At 42.8% G+C, this 24920-nt stretch overlaps 1 protein-coding gene across 1 annotated transcript in view; it reads left to right on the forward strand.

The window, feature by feature from the left end:
* LOC121547497 (rho GTPase-activating protein 17) overlaps positions 1–24920 on the forward strand; it is a 68196-nt gene that overhangs the window by 32176 nt on the left and 11100 nt on the right. The window contains 9 exon segments of the mRNA XM_041858814.2: positions 7368–7472; positions 8097–8173; positions 9497–9608; positions 9786–9862; positions 11589–11706; positions 12406–12474; positions 12639–12720; positions 17250–17377; positions 24683–24794. Coding sequence (XP_041714748.2) covers positions 7368–7472; positions 8097–8173; positions 9497–9608; positions 9786–9862; positions 11589–11706; positions 12406–12474; positions 12639–12720; positions 17250–17377; positions 24683–24794 — 880 coding nt within the window.

Here is a 24920-nt window from a genome sequence, read left to right on the forward strand (position 1 = left end):
CGGTGCACAACTGAGCGAGAGGACAAATACAGTCCTCAACTGGCAGCTTCATTAAATAGTAACCGCAAAACACCAGTCTGTTAACGTCAACAGTGAAAGCGGTGACTGGTCAATAAAAATAAAAGATTAAGATGGGCAAAAGAACACAGACACTGGACAGAGGAAGATTGGAAAAAAGTGTTATGGACAGACGAATCGAAATTTGAGGTGTTCGGATCACAAAGAAGAACATTTGTGAGACGCAGACCAAATGAAAAGATGCTGGAGGCGTGCTTGATGCCATCTGTCAAGCATGGTGGAGGCAATGTGATGGTCTGGGGGTGCTTTGGTGGTGGTAAAGTGGGAGATTTGTACAGGGGAAAAGGGATCTTGAAGAAGGAAGGCTATCACTCCATTTTGCATCGCCATGCCATACCCTGTGGACGGCACTTGATTGGAGGCAATTTCCTCCTACAACAGGACAATGACCCAAAGCACAGCTCCAAACTATGCAATAACTATTTAGGGCAGAAGCAGTCAGCTGTTATTCTGTCTATAATGGAGTGGCCAGCACAGTCACCGGATATCAACCCTATTGATCTGTTGTGGGAGCAGCTTGACCGTATGGTACGTAAGAAGTGCCCATCAAGCCAATCCAATTGTGGGAGGTGCTTCAGGAAGCATGGGGTGAAATCTCTTCAGATTACCTCAACAAATTGACAACTAGAATGCCAAGGCTGTAATTGCTGCAAATTGAGGATTATTTGACGAAAGCAAAGTTTGAAGGACACAATTATTATTTCAATAAAAAATCATTATTTCTAACCTTGTCAATGACTACATTTCCTATTCATTTTGCTATATTTCCTATTCAAACTCATTTCATGTATGTTTTCATGGAAAACAAGGACCTTTCTAAGTGACCCCAAATGTTTGAACGGTAGTGTATATACTGTTCTACTAATGCTGTGTTTTTGTAAAGGGATGGTTTCTACTCCAGCTCCCTGCAGCTAGTCTAGGCGTATGGTCAAGGACATGGGTTTTACTCGAGATAGGGGTATCTGGAGCTGACAATTGATTTAGGGATGGCTAGGTGATAAAACCAACAGTCACATTCCATTTCATGATTAATGGTGTGTGTGAGAGGGAGATGTGTCCGGTCTGACTGAGCCTGCAGTTTCATAGACTGAATTGGTGTCTGTAAGTTACGAGGGACGAGATCTGTTATGAATAGTTGATAAGAACCTTGTCTTGGGTGCCAAACCCTGATTTCCATACAATGAGAACATAGCAGATACTGTCTGCAGTGAATTATTCATTTATTTCATACAAATCCTAACCTTTTGACTCATTCCACACATCTGCTGTTTGTCATGTAGACTGAGAGGGTGTATCGTGCTATATAATATATTTGCATTGTCTGTATGTGAGAGCTCGCAGCATCACACTTCAGAGTGTTGGGTTGACCAGCCTAATTTACTACCTTTATTAATACGTTTTTAATAAAGTAATATCCTGATTGGTGATTGACCTTGTCTCTCCTCATTATTGACTAGAATTTCCACGACAACCTTTCCCCAGATCTGTGCCTCGACACAATCCTGTCTTGGAGCTCTACAGACAATTCCTTTGACCTCATGTCTTGGTTTTTGCTCTGACATGCACTGTCAACTGTGGGACCTTATATAGACAGGTGTGTGCCTTTCCAAATCATGTCCAATCAGTTGAATTTACCACAGGTGGACTCCAATCAAGTTGGAGAAACATCTCAAAGATGATCAATGGAAACAGGATGCACCTGAGCTCAATTTCGAGTCTCATAGCAAAGGGTCTGAATACTTATGTAAATACGTTATTTTTTTATATACATTTGCAAAAATGTCAAAAAACCTGTTTTCGCTTTGTCGTTATGGGGTATTGTGTGTAGATTGAGGACATGTTTTTATTTAATCCATTTTAAAATAAGGCTTTAACGTAACAAAATGTGGAAAAAGTCAAGGGGTCTGAATACTTTCCGAATACACTGTAGACTGACCAGGTGAAAGTTATGATCCCTTATTGATGTCAATCAGTGTAGATGAAGAGGAGGATTTTAAAGCTTTGGGACAATTAGACATGGATTGTGTATGTGTGCCATTCATAGGGTGAATGGGCAAGACAAAAGATTGAAGTGCCTTTGAACGGGGTATGGTGGTAGGTTCCAGGCGCACCGGTATGAGTGTGTCAAGAACTGCAAGGCTGCTGGGTTTTTCACGCTCAACCGTTTCCTGTGTGTATCAAGAATGGTCCACCACCCAAAGGACATCCAGCCAACTTGCCACAACTGTGGGATGTATTGGAGTCAACATGGGGCAACATCTCTGTGGTACACTTTCAATACCTTGTAGAGTCCATGCCCCAATGAATTGAGGCTTTCCTGAGGGCAAAACAGGGTGCAGCCAGTGTTTCCTTTAGCCGGTAATAGCCGGCTTTTGTCCGATATAAAATTTTTTTAAATACTATTTTTGTAGAAAAGCTGAGGGAAGAAAAAATCCCCTTGCGAAATAATGCTTTTTAGCCCATTCATTGAGGGAAATACCAGTCGATGTAAATACATTTTACTGGTCTCTAGGATCATTTGCATAATTTAGTGGAATTAAATTGACGCGTGTGTACAGTATATTTAATATGTATTTTATTTATCATACAGATACTGAGCCTTTGAGTGGAAAATCTGTCAGACAGCATAAGAGCTGCTGCTGCAGCATCTTGTATAAGAGGTCAAATCATGACGTCCGTGATCTTCAGGTCAGAAAGTTGGAGCTCTGGAAAGAGGCCAGAGTTCCCAAGTTGGAATTCCGAGTTGGATGACCGTTCAAAACTATTTTAGCCAGTCGTTTTTTTCCCCCCCAGTTCATATTCGTCTTGAACACACTTAAGTCTGAGATTTCAGAGTTCCCAGTTGTTTTGAACGTGGCATCATACGGCAACAGAAGGCAGGCTTCATCAGCGCATCACACACCACTTTGCAATGAGCTAGAGGCAGTATGCATTTTGAAAACATACTTAATTGTTTGAAACCTGAACATTTTAATACGTATTATGAGGCATGTCTTACCTTGCTTCAAATTAGCCTATTAGAGCTCCTCTCTTTCTATATTTCTAACTGATATTTTAATCTCTGTCACATGAAACCCCTCGCATGTGCAGTGCCCTTTTGACATTCGCTCGTAGCATACTGCCTTGTGTGTATTGCTGCGCATATAATGTGAAGAAATAATTGTTTAACATTTTAAGCTAAACGTTCTGATCTGTTGCATCAGACTCATTGTTTTTGAACGTTTTTTTATGTAGCCTAGGCCTACTGGTTGAATTAATTTGGGGTCTTTCGTCCCACAACTGTCCCAGAATCTGTTTGGAATAGGCAATTTCTTTCTCGACAAGCAGACCAATAGAATAGGTAGCCTAAACTTTTCTACTATAGTAGATTGACATAGGCTAGTAATTTTGCTGTTCATTACACTTCTTGTTGGCTAAGGAAAAGTAAATGTGGACAGTTATTCTAACATGTTCAAAGTGCACATCAGAATTCGGTAAGAAGGACGACACATCGTTGCATCATTGACTTGCATGTTCTGTTAATATGAATTACCATATTCTAAATGTGATTTCTGTCATTCTGAGCACTGTGGGTGGACACCCTAATCAGGTTACACACCCAATGCATATGGGTCCAGTACATTTCTAAAATGTCCGGTGAATTAAAATGTTGCCTGTCAAATGTCCAGCGCCACATTTTCCTTACAGAAACCCTGGGTGCAACTCAATATTAAGGTGTTCCTATTGTTTTGTACACTCAGTGTATGTAAATTGTCAGATAAAAATGTTATAACATTTGCCTAGGAACTCACTTGGTGAAGGCCACAGGACTTAAAAAGGAATTAATTCAACAACTAGATTTCTGTCACTAACAAATACAGTCATGGTTGGTAACTCTACAATTCACTCTATAATGCAAGGCAGGGTCCCTTGGAAACATGCAAATTAGGCTTTACACCATGCAGTGTTAAAACACTAACACTACAGGTGTTAATTTCTTACACTGAGAAAGTGTAACAGCGTCAGCACTAAGCAAAGTGTTAATTTAACACTGAAAAGTGTGGATCCGTATAGACACTGGAACAGTTTTTTTAATTTAACCCTCAGTATTGATTCAACACTGGAGAATTTGCTGTGTGGGAATTCTTTGTCTTTGTCTGATGTAGTGGTGTGTGTGTGTGTGTGTGTGTATTTTTTTTATATTTTTTTTGTCTCTGCGTGTAAGAATATGGTGGAAAGGGGGAAACAGACAGTGGCACCCCTAGCTCCATGTAATCAAAACACACACACATTCCCAGGATCTCCCACTCCAGTCAGAGGAATCTCCCGTTACTGTGCCAGGTACTAACAGGGCCCAGTCTGAACACATGGCGTTCCCCCTTCTTAAGCCATGGGCCTGTGGAGGAGGCAGGAGACGCCCTCCACACTGTTTCTGTCTGACCCAGCTGTTTTGGAAATGCAGAGTCGGGAATGACACGACAGAGTGAGATAAAGGTGGAAAGAGAGAGGTGTATCTCCTCTGTCCTCTTCCAGCCGGTTGAATTCCAGAGTTCTGTTTATAGAACACAATTGCCATGGTTTCTGTTCTGACACCCTGGCTGCTGCATCTCTGTCTGTCTGCCTTCTGCCCTGTTCCCACAGGCATTGTTCTGAGCTGGCTGTTTCTCCCTCCCTCCCCCAACCTTCAGTTTTTTGTGCAGCTGCATTTGTTTTTAAAATCAGCAAGGCTGAAAAACAGACACACCCCATGTTCCATACGGGGCATGTTCTGTACCTAAGTTGGTACAACCGACACTAGTTTTGAACTGACAACAAATTGCATAACAATGCTCTAAAGAAGAGTTGGAAATACCATACAGTTTCACCATTTACAGTGCATTCAGAAAGTATTCAGACCCCTTGACTTTTTCCACATTTTGTTACGTTACAGCCTTATTCTAAAATTGATTCAATTGTTTTTTTCCCTCATCAATCTACACACAATACCCCATAATGACAAAGCAAAAACAGGTTTTTAGAAATGTTTGCAAATGTATAAAAATTAAATAAAAAAATATCACATTTACATAAGTATTTAGACCCTTTACTCAGTACTTTGTTGAAGCATTACAGCATCGAGTCTTCTTGGGTATGATGCTACAAGCTTGGCACACGTGTATTTGTGGAGTTTCTCCCATTCTTCTCTGCAGATCCTCTCAAACTCTGTCAGGTTGGATGGGGAGCATCACTGCACAGCTATTTTCAGGTCTGTCCAGAGATGTTCGATCGGGTTCAAGTCCGGGCTCTGGCTGGGCCACTCAAGGACATTCAGATACTTTTTTTTACATTTTAGTCATTTAGCAGACGCTCTTATCCAGAGCGACTTACAGTTAGTGAGTGCATACATTTTTCATACTGGCCCTCCGTGGGAAACGAACCCACAACCCTGGCGTTGCAAACGCCATGCTCTACCAACTTAGCTACACGTTGTCTTGGCTGTGTGCTTAGGGTCGTTGTCCTGTTGGAAGGTGAACCTTTGTCCCAGTCTGAGGTCCTGAGCGCTCTGGAGCAGGTTTTCATCAAGGATCTCTCTGTACTTTGCTCTGTTAATTTTTTCCTCGATCCTGACTAGTCTCCCAGTCCCTGCCGCTGAAAAACATCTCCACATTATGATGCTGCCACCACCATGCTTCACCGTAGGGATGGTGCCAGGTTTTCCTTCAGACGTGACGCTTGGCATTCAGGCCAAAGAGTTCAATCTTGGTTTCATCAGACCAGATAATCTTGTTTCTCATGGTCTGAGAGTCCTTTAGGTGCCTTTTGGCAAATTCCAAGCGGGCTGTCGTGCCTTTTACTGAGGAGTGGCTTCTGACTGGCCACTCTACCATAAAGGCCTGATTGGTGGAATGCTGCAGTGATGGTTGTCCTTCTGGAAGGTTCTCCCATCTCCACAGAGTAACTTCCCTGACCAAGGCCCTTCTCCCCCGATTGCGCAGTTTGGCTGGGCGGCCAGCTCTAGGAAGAGTCTTGGTGGTTCCAAACTTCTTCCATTTAAGAATGATGGAGGCCACTGTGTTCTTGGGGACCTTCAATGCTACATACATTTTTTGGTACCCTTCCCCAGATCTGTGCCTCGACACAATCCTGTCTCGGAGCTCTACGGACAATTCCTTCAACCTCATGGCTTGGTTTTTGCTCTGACATGCACTGTCAACTGTGGGACCTTTATATAGACAGTTGTGTGCCTTTCCAAATCATGTCCAATCAATTGAATTTACAACAGGTGGACTCCAATCAAGTTATAGAAACATCTCAAGGATGATCAATGGAAACAGGAAGCACCTGAGCTCAATTTCGAGTCTCATAGCAAAGGGTCTGAATACTGTTTTTTATTTGTAATACATTTGTAAACATTTGTAAAAAACCTGTTTTCGCTTTGTCATTATGGGGTATTGTGTGTAGATTTAGATTTCTTTTAAAAATCTATTTTGGAATAAGGCTGTAATGTAACAATGTGGAAAGAGTCAAGGGGTCTGAATACTTTCCAAATGCACTGTATATCAGCTCTTCATTTGACAGCTGGACAAGGCTGGCTGTCTTTTATGGCCTATTATGAAGTTGTTTTCTGCCTTGGCTTCAGAGTGTCCAAGGGGAGAGCATTAATCTGCCCTTTTAAAGCTCCAAACAGCAGTCACAGCCCAGCTACGGTCTCCATGGAGACGCTTCGGATGAGTCATCCGTTTCATAGAGAACATTCCTGTGTTGGCCCGCTGGGAGCGGCCGGTATCAATCATGCCTTACCTTTTGACCTCCAGTCCCGGGCACTAATCAAAACAGGCCATGTATCAGACTGGACTTCCATAAGACAGCCGTCAACAGGCAGGAATGAGGGAGATTAGTGGAATATATTGTGACCTGAGGAAACACGTCAACAACATTCATTCTACAGACAGTTATCAGAGGACAGAAAGGGCTGGGAAAGATGGATCACTACAGGCATAACCTTTCAACTCATTTTCCCTAACCCCGGGACCTTTTGTCTGCATTACAATGTTCCTCCACCAACATTATTTTTTAAATAAACAACGAGTTGAGTTCACTTCGTGCCTGTGACAGCAGTGCGGGATATGTGGACTTCATAACCTTGTTACACAATGAAAAACAAAACGATGCATTTATAGGCGTTTAATCATTCAACACACTGCCTCTATGAAACTAGTTCCCCATGTCTATAGGCTGTAGCTGCTTTACCACTGAGTTGTATACTACTACACAGTAAAGGTCTGTCTGAATGTAAGTGGTCATGTGTGTTTCTCCCTTCTCGTGCACAGATTGAGCGGCGCATGGAGATTGTGCGCGTGGTGTCCCACAATACACACAAGAGGATGGTCACGTGTCTACAGGGCCACATTGGTACCGACGCAGAGAAGAGACATGTAAGTACAGATATTATTAACATTATTCCTGGCCAAATTGTCTGTGTCACTAGAGCCAAGATTAGCATATATTTATGATTTATATCCCATTGAATCTTCACCTATCCCGATTATCACTAGATTATCCAACCCCCTTGAAAATAATGTTCTATATCAGCAATTTGTGTTTGTTTTTGTTTACTTCTCATGATCCAACATGTACAATTGTGTCAATGCCAGTCCGTACCACGCCTTTACACAGGAAATGGTCAGGTAAAAACACACATTTTACTTTCTCATAGCTACATTTCTGGCTCTGCTCAACCCTCCTTCCATGCATTTCATTCCAGCTTTGAGAATAGAAAGGAATGAAAAGGCATCATACTGTAACTAGTTTTTCCAGTATGTCAAAGCACTGTAGCTCTTAACACAGCAATAACAGTAACGACCTCATTCTTTCTACTATTCTTTATTGTCCAACTTCATGACAGTGGAAATGGACTTTCCATTGATAAACCCTAAAAAGCTAAGCACAAGAAACCTTTTGACATATTAGAATTAGTCAATTGTTGGTGCCTCAGTTGGTATCTAATAAATGTATACATCTCTCTCTTCCCCCTCTTTCTCTACACACACACCTCACAGAAAAAGCTTCCTCTGACGGCTCTGTCTCAAGCCATGGTGGACGGTGGCAGTCAGCTGGGAGAGGAGTCTCTGATTGGGTGAGTGAGGGTGATTGACAGGTTAGACAACCAACCATCTGTCTGACACAGGTTATATGGGACAGATGAACCCTAGAGAGATGGAGAATGTGGGGCTATGTTTTCAGAGCTAACAAACTGCCCTAATTATTATCAACTGTATTTTCAGTGGTTTTTTGTTTTTGTGGAGGATCAGAAAGTGTTTACTGTGGATGTGTGTATCCACATAATGAGGATGTGTGCCAGACAATTTCTCCATTTAACAACACTAGCTACATCGTTGCCTTGCTCGCATGGTAAGACAGTGACAGAAATGGACACTGAGACAAGAGGATCTAGAAACTATGACTGGAAACTAGCCATCGATTTACTGTTACTAACCAGTGTCCATCCAACCTTTTTATGAGCGCAAAGTACATGTCGGATAAAACATTTTTTGCAGGCCTGATGGAAACTGAACATTTGTCGGTGAACTTTCCAAATGTCAACAAAACAAAATACGCTAGACAAGGTGGGATCTTTTTGTGTTGGCAAAATGTAATTATGAGAGAAATGTCGGTTGAAATGCTTTTATGCACAAATATTGCTATAAGAACTATCATGTCGAAGTAAACTTGGAGTCACGCGATGACATGTTGTGTCGTCCTCCCACTACGACTCGTCGGGAAAGCATGCAGTTTATTAGGCTACAGATTAAATAAATGATGATGAACTTCACAGGGTGGTGAAAGTGCAAGGTGATGAGCTTGATGCTCATTTCCAATAAATATTGAGTGTCTTATTCTGGTTACATGATCATCGATGCTTGGCTGCCATTTGACAAATAAAAATGATCTTGCTCTTTTGTCCCTAATAATCTCATCATGTAGTGAAAATGCGATGGAAACCCATTTAACTTGTATTTTTTATTCGGTACATGGGAATTTAACCGCAAAAGGTATATTTATGTGCAGTACGTCATCACACAGCCTTTTATCCGCAATAAGTCAATTTGATGGAAACACATCTTTGGTGGGAAAATGTGCATATTGTTTTTATGCGGATTTTAGAATGAAAAGCTGTCGCCAATTAGATGGAAACCTAGCTACTGTCTGCTTTTAGGAGGAAGTCCATCTATCTCATTTGACACATTGTGCATGATGTACAGTATGTGTGGATGAAGAATTATGAATTTGAAAGGTAGTGCCAAAGGGGACTGGTGACGAATGCGACATGTAGATGGCCCTTTCTGCTGTTATCAGTCATTATTTATATTATTTGAAGGAAAGTAATGGTGTAACTGCTAATCCCGATGGCACTTCCTGTGGCGTCTGGATGACCTGTGTGTGGGTCTCCTCCTGACAGGAAGATGATGGAGGTGTGTGGGGAGGCAGAGAACAGGCTGGCGTCAGAGCTGCTGCAGCACGAGGTCCAGATAGAGAAGGACGTGCTAGACCCCCTCAACCAGCTAGCAGAGGTGAGTTGAAGGAGATATCTAGCTAGTGCCTTATTTAATCCAAACCTGTCTCAAGAGTATCCAATATATTAGTCAAAATTCTTACTCCAACACAGCATCAAAGAATGATTGAGTCAATATGTATTTGGAAAAGCACCATACGTTCTTAATATGCATGTGATCCATCCATATTCTCAGGTGGACATTCCCAACATCTTGAAACAGAGGAAGCAGCTAGCCAGGCTAGTGCTGGACTACGATTCTGCCAGAGCGAGGTGAGCCTATGTACATGTACAGTGCCTTGCAAATGTATTCATCCCCCTTGGCGTTTTTCTTATTTTGTTGCATTACAACCTGTAATTTAAATTGATTTTTATTTGGATTTCATGTAATGGACATACACAAAATAGTCCAAATTGGTGAAGTGAAATGAAAAAAATTAGTTGTTTCAAAAAATTCTAAAAAATTAATAACGGAAAAGTGGTGCGTGCATATGTATTCACCCCCTTTGCTATGAAGCCCCTAAATGAGATCTGGTGCAACCAATTACCTTCAGAAGTCACATAATTAGTTAAATAAAGTCCACCTGTGTGCAATCTAAGTGTCACATGATCTGTCACATGATCTCAGTATATATACACCTGTTCTGAAAGGCCCCAGAGTCTGCAACACCACTAAGCAAGGGGCACCACCAAGCAAGCAGCACCATGAAGACCAAGGGGCTCTCCAAACAGGTCAGGGACAAAGTTGTGGAGAAGTACAGATCAGGGTTGGGTTATAAACAAATATCTGAAACTTTGAACATCCCATGGAGCACCATTAAATCCATTATTAAAAATTGAGAGAATATGGCACCACAACAAACCTGCCAAGAGGGGGCCGCCCACCAAAACTCACGGACCAGGCAAGGACGGCATTAATCAGAGAGGCAACAAGAGACCGAAGATAACCCTGAAGGAGCTGCAAAGCTCCACAGCGGAGATTGGAGTATCTGTCCATAGGACCACTTTAAGCCGTACACTCCACAGAGCTGGGCTTTACGGAAGAGTGGCCAGAAAAAAGCCATCGCTTAAAGAAAAAAATAAGGAAACACGTTTGGTGTTCACCAAAAGGCATGTGGGAGACTCCCCATACATATGGAAGAAGGTACTCTGGTCAGATGAGACTAAAATTAAGCTTTTTGGCCATCAAGGAAAACGCTATGTCTGGCGCAAACCCAACACCTCTCATCACCCCGTAAACACCATCCCCACAGTGAAGCATGGTGGTGGCAGCATCATGCTGTGGCGATGTTTTTCATTGGCATGGACTGGGAAACTGGTCAGAATTGAAGTAATGATGGATGGCGCTAAATACAGGGAAATTCTTGAGGGAAACCTGTTTCAGTCTTCCAGAGATTTGAGACTGGGACGGCGGTTCACCTTCCAGCAGGACAATGACCCTAAGCATACTGCTAAAGCAACACTAGAGTGGTTTAAGGGGAAACATTTAAATGTCTTGGAATGGCCTAGTCAAAGCCCAGACCTCAATCCAATTGAGAATCTATGTTATGACTTAAAGATTGCTGTACACCAGCGGAACCCATCCAACTTGAAGGAGCTGGAGCAGTTTTGCCTTGAAGAATGGGCAAAAATCCCAGTGGCTAGATGTGCCAAGCTTATAGAGACATACCCCAAGAGACTTGCAGCTGTAATTGCTGCAAAAGGTGGATTGACAAAGTATTGACTTTGGGGGGGTGAATAGTTATTGTTTGTTTCACAAGAAAATATATTTTGCATCTTCAAAGTGGTAGGCATGTTGTGTAAATCAAATGATACAACCCCCCCAAAAATCCATTTTAATTCCAGTTTGTAAGGCAACAAAATAGGAAAAATGCCAAGGGAGGTGAACACTTTTGCAAGCCACTGTATCACCTTTATTCATGTTATATTGTGCTTATTACATGTTTTCTAAAGTTTATAACAAGGTTCTAACCTGGTGTGTGTGGTCTACCCCTTCCAGGTGGTTGCAGGCAACCAAGTCAATAATCTCAGGAACAAACACGCAAGCACTGACGGCCAAGGCAGACCTGCTCAAAGAGGAGGTGGATGAAGCTATGAACAAAATGGAACTCTGCAAGGTAAGTTTGCCGGACGTCCATTCTGCTATATGAATTTGGATAAATCACAGGGCTAAATCCCAAATGAATGTTAACTGCTCGCAGAAGAGGAAGTGGAAAATGGAATGTTTTGACAGAAGAACATAAGAGCAGAAGTGGACATTCCAACCTCTGTGACGTTGTGGCTGCTTGCTTTAGGAACAATGCCCAGTCAGCTGTGTGCGTGAGTGCCTGCGTGTGTGTGCATTTTGTCTGTGTGTGTGTGTGTGTGCGCGCATGCGTGCATGTGGCGCCTCTGTGTGTGTTGCTGATTCAGTGTATTGTGTTTGTATGGAGTGGTGTGTGTCAGATCTTCTGTCCTGTGTGTTTTCCTTTCTCTGCTCTCCAATCCTGTTCAGCCCTGCTAGCTTACAGCTCTACCCAGGCCCTGTCAACAGCAGACAGATTTTAGACACTGTGGAAGGCCTAATGGCCATACCCACTGCCAACACTAGCAGAGCAGCCACCTGAAATACATTGATTGGATTCTGATATAATGGAGACCAGAGGTGGATGGGTTTAGGTCGATAATAAAACAGGCATAGTGAAATTACTGTTGTTGTGATGATTTATCATTAAATGGATAACATGTTGTTATAAGTTTTAAATGTAAGTTCTGAGAGTTGGTTCTTCTCTGTCATCTGGTTGTAATGATCTCTTGTCTGTGCTCCTCTCTCTCAGGACCAACTGGCTGCAGACATGTACAATTTCTTCTCAAAGGAAGGGGACTATGCCCGCTACTATGTAATGGTGGGTGTGTGTGTGTGTGTGTGTACGTGCGTGGGTGTGTGGGAATGTTCACAGCTGTAGATTGACTGGGTGAGCAGTTGATTTTGTTTTTAGTCCTTCCTCTCATTGTTGACTGACACACTCCCTCTCTCTCTCCCCTCCACAATGTTATGTTGTGTTCCCAGCTCTTAGAGGCCCAAGCTGATTATCATAGAAAATCTCTGACTGTGCTGGAGAGTGTCCTGCCAACCATCCAAGCACAGCAAGGTACACTACACTCCTGCTCCCCCTCCAAACCCCTCACAGCCAGGTGCAGTACAACCCAGTCTTTTCTCCCTGTGCTGGTTGAACTTGCCCAGAAATTATCCTCCTCCAATCCTAGCCTTAACCATGATGGAGGGAAACGCCAGTACTACTTCAAATGTGTCTAGGGACAACTTCATCGTACTCCCCCCTAAAACTTCTCACAGCAAGAAACAGTGCATTCGGAAAGTATTCAGATCCCTTGACTTTTTCCACAATTTGTTACATTACAGCCTTATTCTAAAAATTGATTCAATTGTTTTTTTTCCCTCATCAATCTACACACCTACCCCATAATGACAAAGCAAAAACAGGTTTTTAGAAAGTTTAGCAAATGAATTGAAAATTAAAAACCTAAATATCACATTTACATAAGTATTCAGACCCTTTACTCAGTACTTTGTTGAAGCACCTTTGGCAGCAATTACAGCCTCGAGTCTTCTTGGGTATGACGCTACAAGCTTGGCACACCAGTATTTGTTGCGTTTCTCCCATTCTTCTCTGCAGATCCTCTCAAGCTCTGTCAGGTTGGATGGGGAGCGTCGCTGCACAGCAAGAATTTTTTCACTTTCACCCTTTTTTCTCCCCAATTTCGTGATATCCGAATGGTAGTTAGTCTTGTCCCATCGCTGCAACTCCCCTATGGACTCAGGAGAGGCGAAGGTCGAGAGCCATGTGTCCTCCGAAACACGACCCTGCCAAGCCGCACTGCTTCTTGACACACTGCTCACGTTGTCAGCTTGCAGGTGCCCGGCCCGCCACAAGGAGTCGCTAGAGTGCGATGGGACAAGGAAATCCCGGCTGGTCAACCCCTCCCCCAACCCGGACGACGCTGGGCCAATTGTGCACCGCCTCATGGGTCTCCCGGTTAAGGCCGGCTGGGACCCTGGGATCGAACCCGGGTCTGTAGTGACGCCATAAGCACTGCGATGCAGTGCCTTAGACCGCTGCGCCACTCCCTCAATCCTGACTAGTCTCCCAGTCCCTGCCGCTGAAAAACATCCCCACAGCATGATGCTGCCACCACCATGCTTCACCGTAGGGATGGTGCCAGGTTTCCTCCAGACGTGACGCTTTGCATTCAGGCCAAAGAGTTCAATCTTGGTTTCATCAGACCAGAGAATCTTTTCTCATGGTCTGAGAGTTCTTTAGGTGCCTTTTGGCAAACTCCAAGCAGGCTGTCGTGCCTTTTTATTGAGGATTGGCTTCTATCTGGCCACTCTACCATAAAGGCCAGATTGGTGGAGTGGAGTGGCTTCCGTCTGGCCTGATTGGTGGAGTGCTGCAGAGATGGTTGTCCTTCTGGAAGGTTCTCCCATCTCCACAGAGGAGCTCTGGAGTTCTGTCAGAGTGACCATCGGGGTCTTGGTCACCTCACTGACCAAGGCCCTTCTCTCCCGATTGCTCAGTTTGGCCAGGCGGCCAGCTCTAGGAAGAGTCTTGGTGGTTCCAAACTTCTCCCATTTAAGAATGATGGAGGCCACTGTGTTCTTGGGGACCTTCAATGCTGCAGACATTTTTTGATACCCTTTCCCTGATCTGTGCCTGGACACAATCCATATGGACAATTCCTTTGACCTCATGGCTTGGTTTTTGCTCTGACATGCACTGTCAACTGTGGGATCTTATATAGACAGGTATGTGCCTTTCCAAATCATGTCCAATCAATTGAATTTACCACAAGTGGACTCCAATGAAGTTGAAGAAACATCTCAAGGATGATCAATGGAAACAGGATTCACCTGAGCTCAATTTCGAGTCTCATAGCAAAGGGTCTGAATACTTATGTAAATAAGGTATTTCTGTTTTTTCAACAAACAAAAAAACTTTTCGCTTTGTCATTATTGAGTATTGTGTGTAGGTTGATGAGGAAAAGTGTTTATTTAATACATTTTAGAATAAGGCTGTAACGTAACAAAATGTGGAAAAAGTCAAGGGGTCTGAATACTTTACGAATGCACTGTACAGACCAATCCTCACATCCTTTAAAAAAAAATAAAAATTCTCCCCACCCCCCTCTAGCCACATAAAGGTTTAACTGAGCGTGATACAGGAACTCTGTCCATCAGTACATTAACCAAAACAACTAATTCCTATAATTTACAGTGTTAAATAACACTGTGCGAACACATTTTTTTGTTAACAAATGTTTCATTTTGTCGTTATAATAAGATTGGTAGCAACGTGAAAATCGTTGTGGAAGTCTTTTGCAGCTCAAGTCGACTACAAAACTCACAATACAATGCTCTCTCTATGGGCTAGCTAGCTAGCAAACGTAGCTGCACACAATAATACTGAAATCAATATCAGCATGTGAAGTTGCTAGTTATCTGTAAAATCGTTTAAACAAACTGCACTATCAATTTAGGAGTCTACAATCTCACCATGTTCAACCACAGATCGTGTGCCTCGCAGAGTGGATTCATTCGCAACGGCCATGCAACAGCAGCATGCAATGCAACTGTCACGGTTTCGGCCGAGGCGGCTCCTTCTCCTTGTTCGGGAAGGCTTCGGCGGTCGTCGTCTCCGGAGTACTAGCTGCCACCGTTCGATGTTTCATGTTAGATTGGTTTTGTCTGTTTGTCACACCTGTTCATTGTTAAGTGTTCATTAGGCACCCTATTTAGTTCTCTTGTGTTTGGTCAGGTGTTGTGTGTAATTGTTCGATGTCACGTGTTGTTGTTGGTCCGCTGTTCTGTGCTCTCTGTATTTCGTTTTGTTTAAGAGAGTCCTGCACGTTGTGCGCATTTACTTTGGACATTCCAGTGTGCGTATGTTTCGCCTGTGGCCTGTTGCCGTGTTGGCTTGTACTGTCGGACTTCACTAAAGACATCTGTTCTTTGAATCTCTGTGTCCTGCGTGTGATTCCACGTTCCCTCTACACTCAACCCTGACAGCAACCTGGACTGAAGAGGCAGAAAAATAGGAGAAATGTGGTGGACCCTCTGCTAATTTATAAATTTGTCGAGGTAGGAATATCACAAAAATATGATCAATGGCTCATTCAAGAGAAAACAACCTCCCGCGTTATGACATCGGCCAGTATTGAAATCTGACATGTATGATAGACGTTTTCGCAATCTAAAAGTAATCTACCGTACAAAATAATGAGATACCAAACCCATTCACAGGGTTGGTTAACTCTTCAGATTCCTCGAGTCTCCACAGAATTAGGTAAATCCGCTTTTAGTTTTCACGCTCCACATTTTTGGAATCCCTTACAAAATGAATTACATTTGAATTCCCTGGTGCCACTAGGGCAGTTTAAAACCCTGATGATAAATGAGTTCACCGAGGTGTGCAATTGTTTTGATTGATTGAATAACTTGTTTATGATGGCTGATGTTCTAATGTAACGTGCTTTTTATTGTATCTTCTTATATTTTTGTATTTTTTACTTTATGGTCTCAGGGCACCATTCAAAGTGGTCTCAATTGGACTACCCTGATTTAATAAAAGTTCATTTGTAAAAAAATAAAAATAAAATGCTATGTCATACCAGCTGTAATTCTGCCTGCGTAAACGGCAAGAGCTCAGATACACATGAAAACGAAATGACCCTCAGGATCGATAGCACATCATTCAGAGATGCCCAAAAACGATATGACATTCAAAATGGGTGAATCTTTCCTTTAATTTGATGTCTATTCATTTATTTCACCCTGCCGGCTAGTCTACAGCTGTTTGCATCTTGTTGTTTTATTTGTTAGGCCACTTCAATCACTTATAACTATATTAAAACGCCACATCAACCGTCTCTCAGTCAAGGTAAATGCTTATTTTTCTCAAGGATGGCTGAATGCAACTGGCAGGCTGTGTCAAATAGAGAATGACTTATTGTTTCTGTAGGACTGAAAAGGTTTACAGGGAAGCCATTTATTTTGGTATCTCCACTCTCTCTTTTTAGTATGGTCGTCCTCCCTCTCTCTTCTCCCTGTCTGTAAAGCTGTGTCCTGTAAACTTGTTTTTCTCTAGTAAACAGAACACATTTGGTCTAAATCAGACAGCCTTGCTCTCAGCATGTAGGTTATGATGACTCAAAGTCAAACACTCCACACTATTTACAGCTCACGTCAGACCTACCTGGGCTTTCCTTTCTACAGAGTGCACAGAAACTCACCAACACATACCATGGATGGAGACCATTTGGTTATTAGTTACACCTAGCTTTATTGAAGGAGGGAGTGACTGATGGTAGGCCAGAGGGGACATTGTCGACCTAGAAATCTACCATTCACAGTCCCAGGCCTCCCAACCTCTCATCCACACACTGCTCTTCCTGGGGTGACTACCTACCACCCTCTCTCGCTGCAGACCTGTAACAACTTCAAATCAAATTTGTATTTGTCACATGCGCCGAATACAACAGGGTAGACCTTACAGTGAAATGCTTACTTACAAGCCCTTAACCAACAATGCAGTTTTAAGAAAAACTACTTTAGTGTTGTTACCACCATGCTTAGTGCTACCGCTTTCTCTCTCTCTCCCGTCAGACTCGTGGACGGAGAAGCCTGCGTTTGGGACGGGGCTGGAGGAGCATCTGAAGAGGAGTAGCAGAGAGATCGCTCTGCCCTTAGAGGCCTGTGTCATGATGCTGCTGGAGACTGGCATGAAGGAGGAGGTAGGGAGATGGAGGGAAGCATTGGAGAGAGAGGGGGAGAAAGGAGGGGGATCATAGTAAGTTGAGGACTAAGATATGTCATTATTGATGGGTGAATGGAATACTAGGATGGATGAAATGGATTGAACCCATGCAGTGGACCCAAACACGAAACATAAAATGCACTTAAAAACTGGTCCTAAACATAATTGAACCAATCAATTTGAAATGTTTACAAACATGAACATGAGAAGAGACGGGACGAAAACATTCAAATCTGCTGCAATTTTCTGAGTTATTTTCACTTGTTAGAAATGTCAGCAATTATGCTGTGATTCCGATTTATTAGGATGCTATGTTTGTGTTTGCACGGTTTTAGAATACAACAGAATGTCTCTTGGTGGTCATAATAAATCAGCTGTGTGTTTATTCTTGCCTGTCTTTAGTTCTCACCACATTGTTTGTCTTCCCATTCATTCTATGGGTGAACACAACACAGTCAGTGTGGTGAGAAGAGAAGGACAGTTTGTTTGGGAGGAAGAGAGTAGAGGTGTTTGTGTGTGTGAGGTTCTGTGTGTGGGTGTTTGCGCGCATGTGAGAGAGGTGAGTGATGTGTGTTTGCATTTGTGTGTGTGAATGAGTACATGGTTGGGTGTCTGTGTAGTTATTAAAGGAGAATTTTAGCTTTTTTACAACCAAATCTCTATTTTTGGATTGAATGGCATGTTTATTTTTTTGCGATTTGTGGTGGATATTTTAATCAGGCTTCGTGTTCTAAGAGTTCAGTTATCCTTCCCCTTGCAGACATTATTTTAGTATTTTCCTTCAACCGAAAAAGTCGGCGTCTTTTCTTGTCTATCTTACTACGACGTTCTCCCATTCTCACTCAATTTCCTTTACAATCATTCCATTTATTTAATTATTTGTATTTTAACAATGTTGTTCAAACCTATTTTAAAGTCTTACTTAAATCCTATCTACTGTTTTCTATGAAAACAAAACACTTCACTCAGTCACCAGCCTATTTCATTTGACACATAATTATCCCATTTATTTACTGCTCTCCTATTTCCACCTAATCTGTCACGGTTCTCTCTTCAATACACACACTCATTTTATTGGTTATTAATCTTATCCTTTACAGTCTAAGAATTAACAATCCACACTCTCCTCATTCACACGGGAGGCTATTCCTCCTGTCAAAAAGGTTAGTCATTCACACTTATTCTCTCATACAGTGAGTGAGGGAAAAAAGTATTTGATCCCCTGCTGATTTTGTACGTTTGCCCACTGACAAAGAAATGATCAGTCTATAATTTTAATGGTAGGTTTATTTGAACAGTGAGAGACAGAATATCAACAAAAAAATCCAGAAAAACGCATGTCAAAAATGTTATAAATTGATTTTCATTTTAATGAGGGAAATAAGTATTTGACCCCTCTGCAAAACATGACTTAGTACTTGGTGGCAAAACCCTTGTTGGCAATCACAGAGGTCAGACGTTTCTTGTAGTTGGCCACCAGGTTTGCACACATCTCAGGAGGGATTTTGTCCCACTCCTCTTTGCAGATCTTCTCCAAGTCATTAAGGTTTCGAGGCTGACGTTTGGCAACTCGAACCTTCAGCTCCCTCCACAGATTTTCTATGGGATTAAGGTCTGGAGGCTGGCTAGGCCACTCCAGGACCTTAATGTGCTTCTTTTTGAGCCACTCCTTTGTTGCCTTGGCCGTGTGTTTTGGGTCATTGTCATGCTGGAATACCATCCACGACCCATTTTCAATGCCCTGGCTGAGGGAAGGAGGTTCTCACCCAATATTTGACGGTACATGGCCCCGGCCATTGTCCCTTTGATGCGGTGAAGTTGTCCTGTCCCCTTAGCAGAAAAACACCCCCAAAGCATAATGTTTCCACCTCCATGTTTGACGTGGGGATGGTGTTCTTGGGGTCATAGGCAGCATTCCTCCTCCTCCAAACACGGCGAGTTGAGTTGATGCCGAAGAGCTCGATTTTGGCCTCATCTGACCACAACACTTTCACCCAGTTCTCCTCTGAATCATTCAGATGTTCATTGGCAAACTTCAGACGGGCATGTATATGTGCTTTCTTGAGCAGGGGGACCTTGCGGGCGCTGCAGGATTTCAGTCCTTCACGGCGTAGTGTGTTACCAATTGTTTTCTTGGTGACAATGGTCCCAGCTGCCTTGAGATCATTGACAAGATCCTCCCGTGTAGTTCTGGGCTGATTCCTCACCATTCTCATGATCATTGCAACTCAACGAGGTGAGATCTTGCATGGAGCCCCAGGCTGAGGGAGATTGACAGGTCTTTTGTGTTTCTTCCATTTGCGAATAATCGCACCAATTGTTGTCACCTTCTCACCAAGCTGCTTGGTGATGGTCTTGTAGCCCATTCCAGCCTTGTGTAGGTCTACAATCTTGTCCCTAACATCCTTGGAGAGCTCTTTGGTCTTGGCCATGGTGGAGAGTTTGGAATCTGATTGATTGCTTCTGTGGACAGGTGTCTTTTATACAGGTAACAAGCTGACATTAGGAGCACTCCCTTTAAGAGTGTGCTCCTAATCTCAGCTCGTTACCTGTATAAAAGACACCTGGGAGCCAGAAATCTTTCTGATTGAGAAGGGGTCAAATACTTATTTCTCTCATTAAAATGCAAATCAATTTATAACATTTTTGACATGTGTTTTTCTGGATTTTTTTGTTGTTATTCTGTCTCTCACTGTTCAAATAAACCTACCATTAAAATTATAGACTGATCATTTCTTTGTCAGTGGGCAAACGTACAAAATCAGCAGGGGATCAAATACTTTGCATGTTCAACACACCACTGTACAGTATTCAACTCTCACTTCTCTATACTCATAGCTCTCAGGCTACATAGACATTTATCCTATGCCTACAAACAGTACTGCCAATGCCAAATCCCCTCTCTGGGATTTAGGATCCTTGTCACCTACTTTTATTTTCACTACAAATTCATTTTTAAATTGACTTACTGAAATTCAGTGGGTTGTAAATTGACTCACTGCAATTCAGTGGGTTGTCATGTTCAGATTCGTGAATGTGGTGTGTTCCCCCAGGCAGTCATCAGTGGAAGTCTGGTCAGGGCGGGTCCACATTGTCTTTGGTCGGACAGATATTTCCCTCACTCTCCCACGGAGAGTGCCACCGGTGTCTCCTTCGCAGACCTTCACTGATGCTCTCCCCAGACAGAATCACATATCCTCACATTCGGAAAGAAAAAACAGTTATAACGAATTCCTTAGGGGGGTTTCTAAGTGTGTGTTATCTTATCAACTGGGAAGCAACTGTTTCTCCCTCAAAATATTGCTCTATTAATTTCTGCAATGGCAGGTTTTGTACCCAGATTCTATTTTCCCTTACACTAACAATCGTGGTCTGTCGAATGTATGTCTACCTGCTTCCCACCGGGTCCATACCGTTCTGAGCATCCACTAATCAATTTGGAACCTTCTATAATGTATTGCTAGCCTATCTTTATGGTCTGCAATTTCAACCTCAGGGTTTGTATAATAATAATAATAATAATAATAATATGCCATTTAGCAGACGCTTTTATCCAAAGCGACTTACAGTCATGTGTGCATACATTTTTACATATGGGTGGTCCCGGGGATCGAACCCACTACCCTGGCGTTACAAGCGCCATGCTCTACCAATTGAGCTACAGAGGACCTACACCTCACTATAGTCAACTGTGGCATTACCTTATTTCTATTTACAGTGGGGAGAACAAGTATTTGATACACTGCCGATTTTGCAGGTTTTCCTACTTACAAAGCATGTAGAGGTCTGTCATTTTTATCATAGGTACACTTCAACTGTGAGAGACGGAATCTAAAACAAAAATCCGGAAAATCACATTGTATGGTTTTTAAGTAATTAATTTGCATTTTATTGCATGACATAAGTATTTGATCACCTACCAACCAGTAAGAATTCCGGCTCTCACAGACCTGTTAGTTTTTCTTTTAAGAAGCCCTCCTGTTCTCCACTCATTACCTGTATTAACTGCACCTGTTTGAACTCGTTACCTGTATAAAAGACACCTGTCCACACACTCAATCAAACAGACTCCAACCTCTCCACAATGGCCAAGACCAGAGAGCTGTGTAAGGACATCAGGGATAAAATTGTAGACCTGCACAAGGCTGGGATGGGCTACAGGACAATAGGCAAGCAGCTTGGTGAGAAGGCAACAACTGTTGGCGCAATTATTAGAAAATGGAAGAAGTTCAAGATGACGGTCAATCACCCTCGGTCTGGGGCTCCATGCAAGATCTCACCTCGTGGGGCATCAATGATCATGAGGAAGGTGAGGGATCAGCCCAGAACTACACGGCAGGACCTGGTCAATGACCTGAAGAGAGCTGGGACAACAGTCTCAAAGAAAACCATTAGTAACACACTACGCCGTCATGGATTAAAATCCTGCAGCGCACGCAAGGTCCCCCTGCTCAAGCCAGCGCATGTCCAGGCCCGTCTGAAGTTTGCCAATGACCATCTGGATGATCCAGAGGAGGAATGGGAGAAGGTCATGTGGTCTGATGAGACAAAAATAGAGCTTTTTGGTCTAAACTCCACTCGCGGTGTTTGGAGGAAGAAGAAGGATGAGTACAACCCCAAGAACACCATCCCAACCGTGAAGCATGGAGGTGGAAACATCAGTCTTTGGGGATGCTTTTCTGCAAAGGGGACAGGACGACTGTACCGTATTGAGGGGAGGATGGATGGGGCCATGTATCGCGAGATCTTGGCCAACAACCTCCTTCCCTCAGTAAGAGCATTGAAGATGGGTCGTGGCTGGGTCTTCCAGCATTACAACGACCCGAAACACACAGCCAGGGCAACTAAGGAGTGTCTCCGTAAGAAGCATCTCAAGGTCCTGGAGTGGCCTAGCCAGTCTCCAGACCTGAACCCAATAGAACATCTTTGGAGGGAGCTGAAAGTCCGTATTGCCCAGCAACAGCCCCAAAACCTGAAGGATCTGGAGAAGGTCTGTATGGAGGAGTGGGCCAAAATCCCTGCTGCAGTGTGTGCAAACCTGGTCAAGACCTACAGCAGGGTTCTTCAATTCCGGTCCTGGAGGGCCGAAACACTTCTGTTTTTTTATTTCTACCTGGAAGTTAATTGCACTCACCTGGTGTCCCATGTCTGAATTAGCCCCTGATTAGAAGGAGAGGATGAAAAACAGAGGTGTTTCGGCCCTCCAGGACCGGAATTGAAGAACCCTGACCTACAAGAAACGTATGATCTCTGTAATTGCAAACAAAGGTTTCTGTACCAAATATTAAGTTCTGCTTTTCTGATGTATCAAATACTTATGTCATGCAATAAAATGCAAATTAATTACTTAAAAATCTTACAATGTGATTTTCTGGACTTTTGTTTTAGATTCCATCTCTCACAGTTGAAGTGTACCTATGATAAAAATTACAGACCTCTACATGCTTTGTAAGTAGGAAAACCTACAAAATCGGCAGTGTATCCAATACTTGTTCTCCCCACTGTAACTCTTACTGATCTATTAGGGCTATCTGTTGGCTGTGGACCTCAATTCTACAAAAATCATTTCTAAAATGGGGTTTGGTTTAAAACAATCACAGGTGCACCTTACTATTTTATAGTTGTTTTCTACTATATATATATATATTTTATAACCTGCAGGAATATTTTCCAATTTCTATCTCAGGAGATGTACAGGGAAACATTCACAATAACATCTAACAATAGTAACCCAGGGCATACCTGTTTACCTCATTAACAAAACATTTGATCAATTACATACACGTTATAATTTGAACTTCACCAAGTCAGATGCCCTCGCAAGGTGTCACCTGCACTCTAGTTCTTCATTCAATACATTAACCTCACCACTCCTACTGTGATCAACCCAGTACTACGGCCCTGGACTTTTGGCAGCCCGCAACTGGCAAATTAACAATTATGTCCAAGGATACCTCCCTTAAGAACATTCTTATCAACTCAACAAAGTCCTGATAGTTACCTCAGCTGTGGCCCTCTTAAGGAAGACCTCGCTCTGTTTTTATTTTTTCTTATCTTGTCATCACTTATTGAAAGATTGTCCAAGCTCACCTCTCTCAGTAATATGTTCGGGATCTGGCATCCACCCGCCCCCGCTTCCTCTCAGATCATAGGCGGGTCCAGCTGCTCTACAGGAGCGTGGTTTTCCCTGTGGACAGTTTACCCAGATCTTCAGGAGCGGTCAACAGGTGAAGTGCAGATCCCATCCTCGTCGCCAAATGTGGTGGATATTTTAATCAATAATGAGGAGAGACAAGGTCAATCACCAATCAGAATATTAACTTTATTAAAAACGTATCGATAAGCGAGCTCAACAAGCAGGAAATGCTGACGTCTTTTATAGTGGACCTAAAAATGCTTAGTCATGGCTGGTTCCACCCCTCCCCGGCAGATCAGGCGCGCTACCTTGTCTTCTTCTTGTGTCTTCTTCTTGTGGCTATGTGTATCGGGTCATAGCGCACAAACAAGTGAAAACGTTAGTTCCGTTACTGCTCATATCTCCACACAACTGTGCTCTTGGAAGAGAATAAAAGACGGGATGAACTGTAAAACTGTGGTCACTCTGAGGCTCTTTGTCTCATGCCGTGTGACCAGGTTACTCAGAAGCAACAAGAACTTGAAACAATACAGGTCTATCTATTCCTCAAGTTTATCTCTATCCCATGTCCTTGACTACACGCCCACAGCAGCTGCAGGGAGCTAGAGTGTTGCAGGTCTTTTAGATGTTGTAGACATACAATTGTGTAATTCTGAAATGTATCCGCAACGTTATATTCCATTATGTTTTTGCGACTTGAACGATACCGCTCTGTCCATTCTAGCAGCAGGCTACACAGTGGAACTGCTGGATAGGGTAAACTGCTCGAGTCGTACAAAATGGAATATAACGTTGCGGATAAAGTTCGGAATGACACAATTTCATGTGTACAACATTTAAAACCTGTATCACTATACTGAGAGCGTTTCCGTTTCTAAAAGGACGTATTTGGGTGTTTTTGGGGCATTTGTTAATGTTCTGTCAGAGCCCCCGTACTGCACAATGAGGATGATGAAGTGTATCGCTGGTTGGGGTATGTAAAAAAACAAAACAAGTGAAATCGCCAAAAAAGTGTCTGGACCCTTCTAGAACATTGCATTTACATAAAACAGATTTGGTTGTAAAAAAAGCAAACTTCTCCTTTTAAGCATTGTTTGCGGACTGTGTGTCTGTCTCATCAATCGTGTCTCTGTGTTGTTGTATCAGGGCCTGTTTAGGATCGCAGCAGGGGCCTCTAAACTGAAGAAGCTCAAGGCTGCTCTGGACTGTTCCACGTCACAGCTGGAGGAGTTTTACTCAGACCCCCACGCTGTCGCTGGTATGGTCCTAACCCCCACTCACGTTTTATACATGTTAACGTTTTATACATGTTTCAGCAAGTGTTTTCAAGTAATATAACTGAAATGACTGTCAGACCATTCCTCACATAACTGTCCTTTGATTC

The sequence above is a fragment of the Coregonus clupeaformis genome, chromosome 31 (genome assembly GCF_020615455.1).
Source record: "Coregonus clupeaformis isolate EN_2021a chromosome 31, ASM2061545v1, whole genome shotgun sequence".
In the NCBI taxonomy this organism is placed as follows: domain Eukaryota; kingdom Metazoa; phylum Chordata; class Actinopteri; order Salmoniformes; family Salmonidae; genus Coregonus; species Coregonus clupeaformis.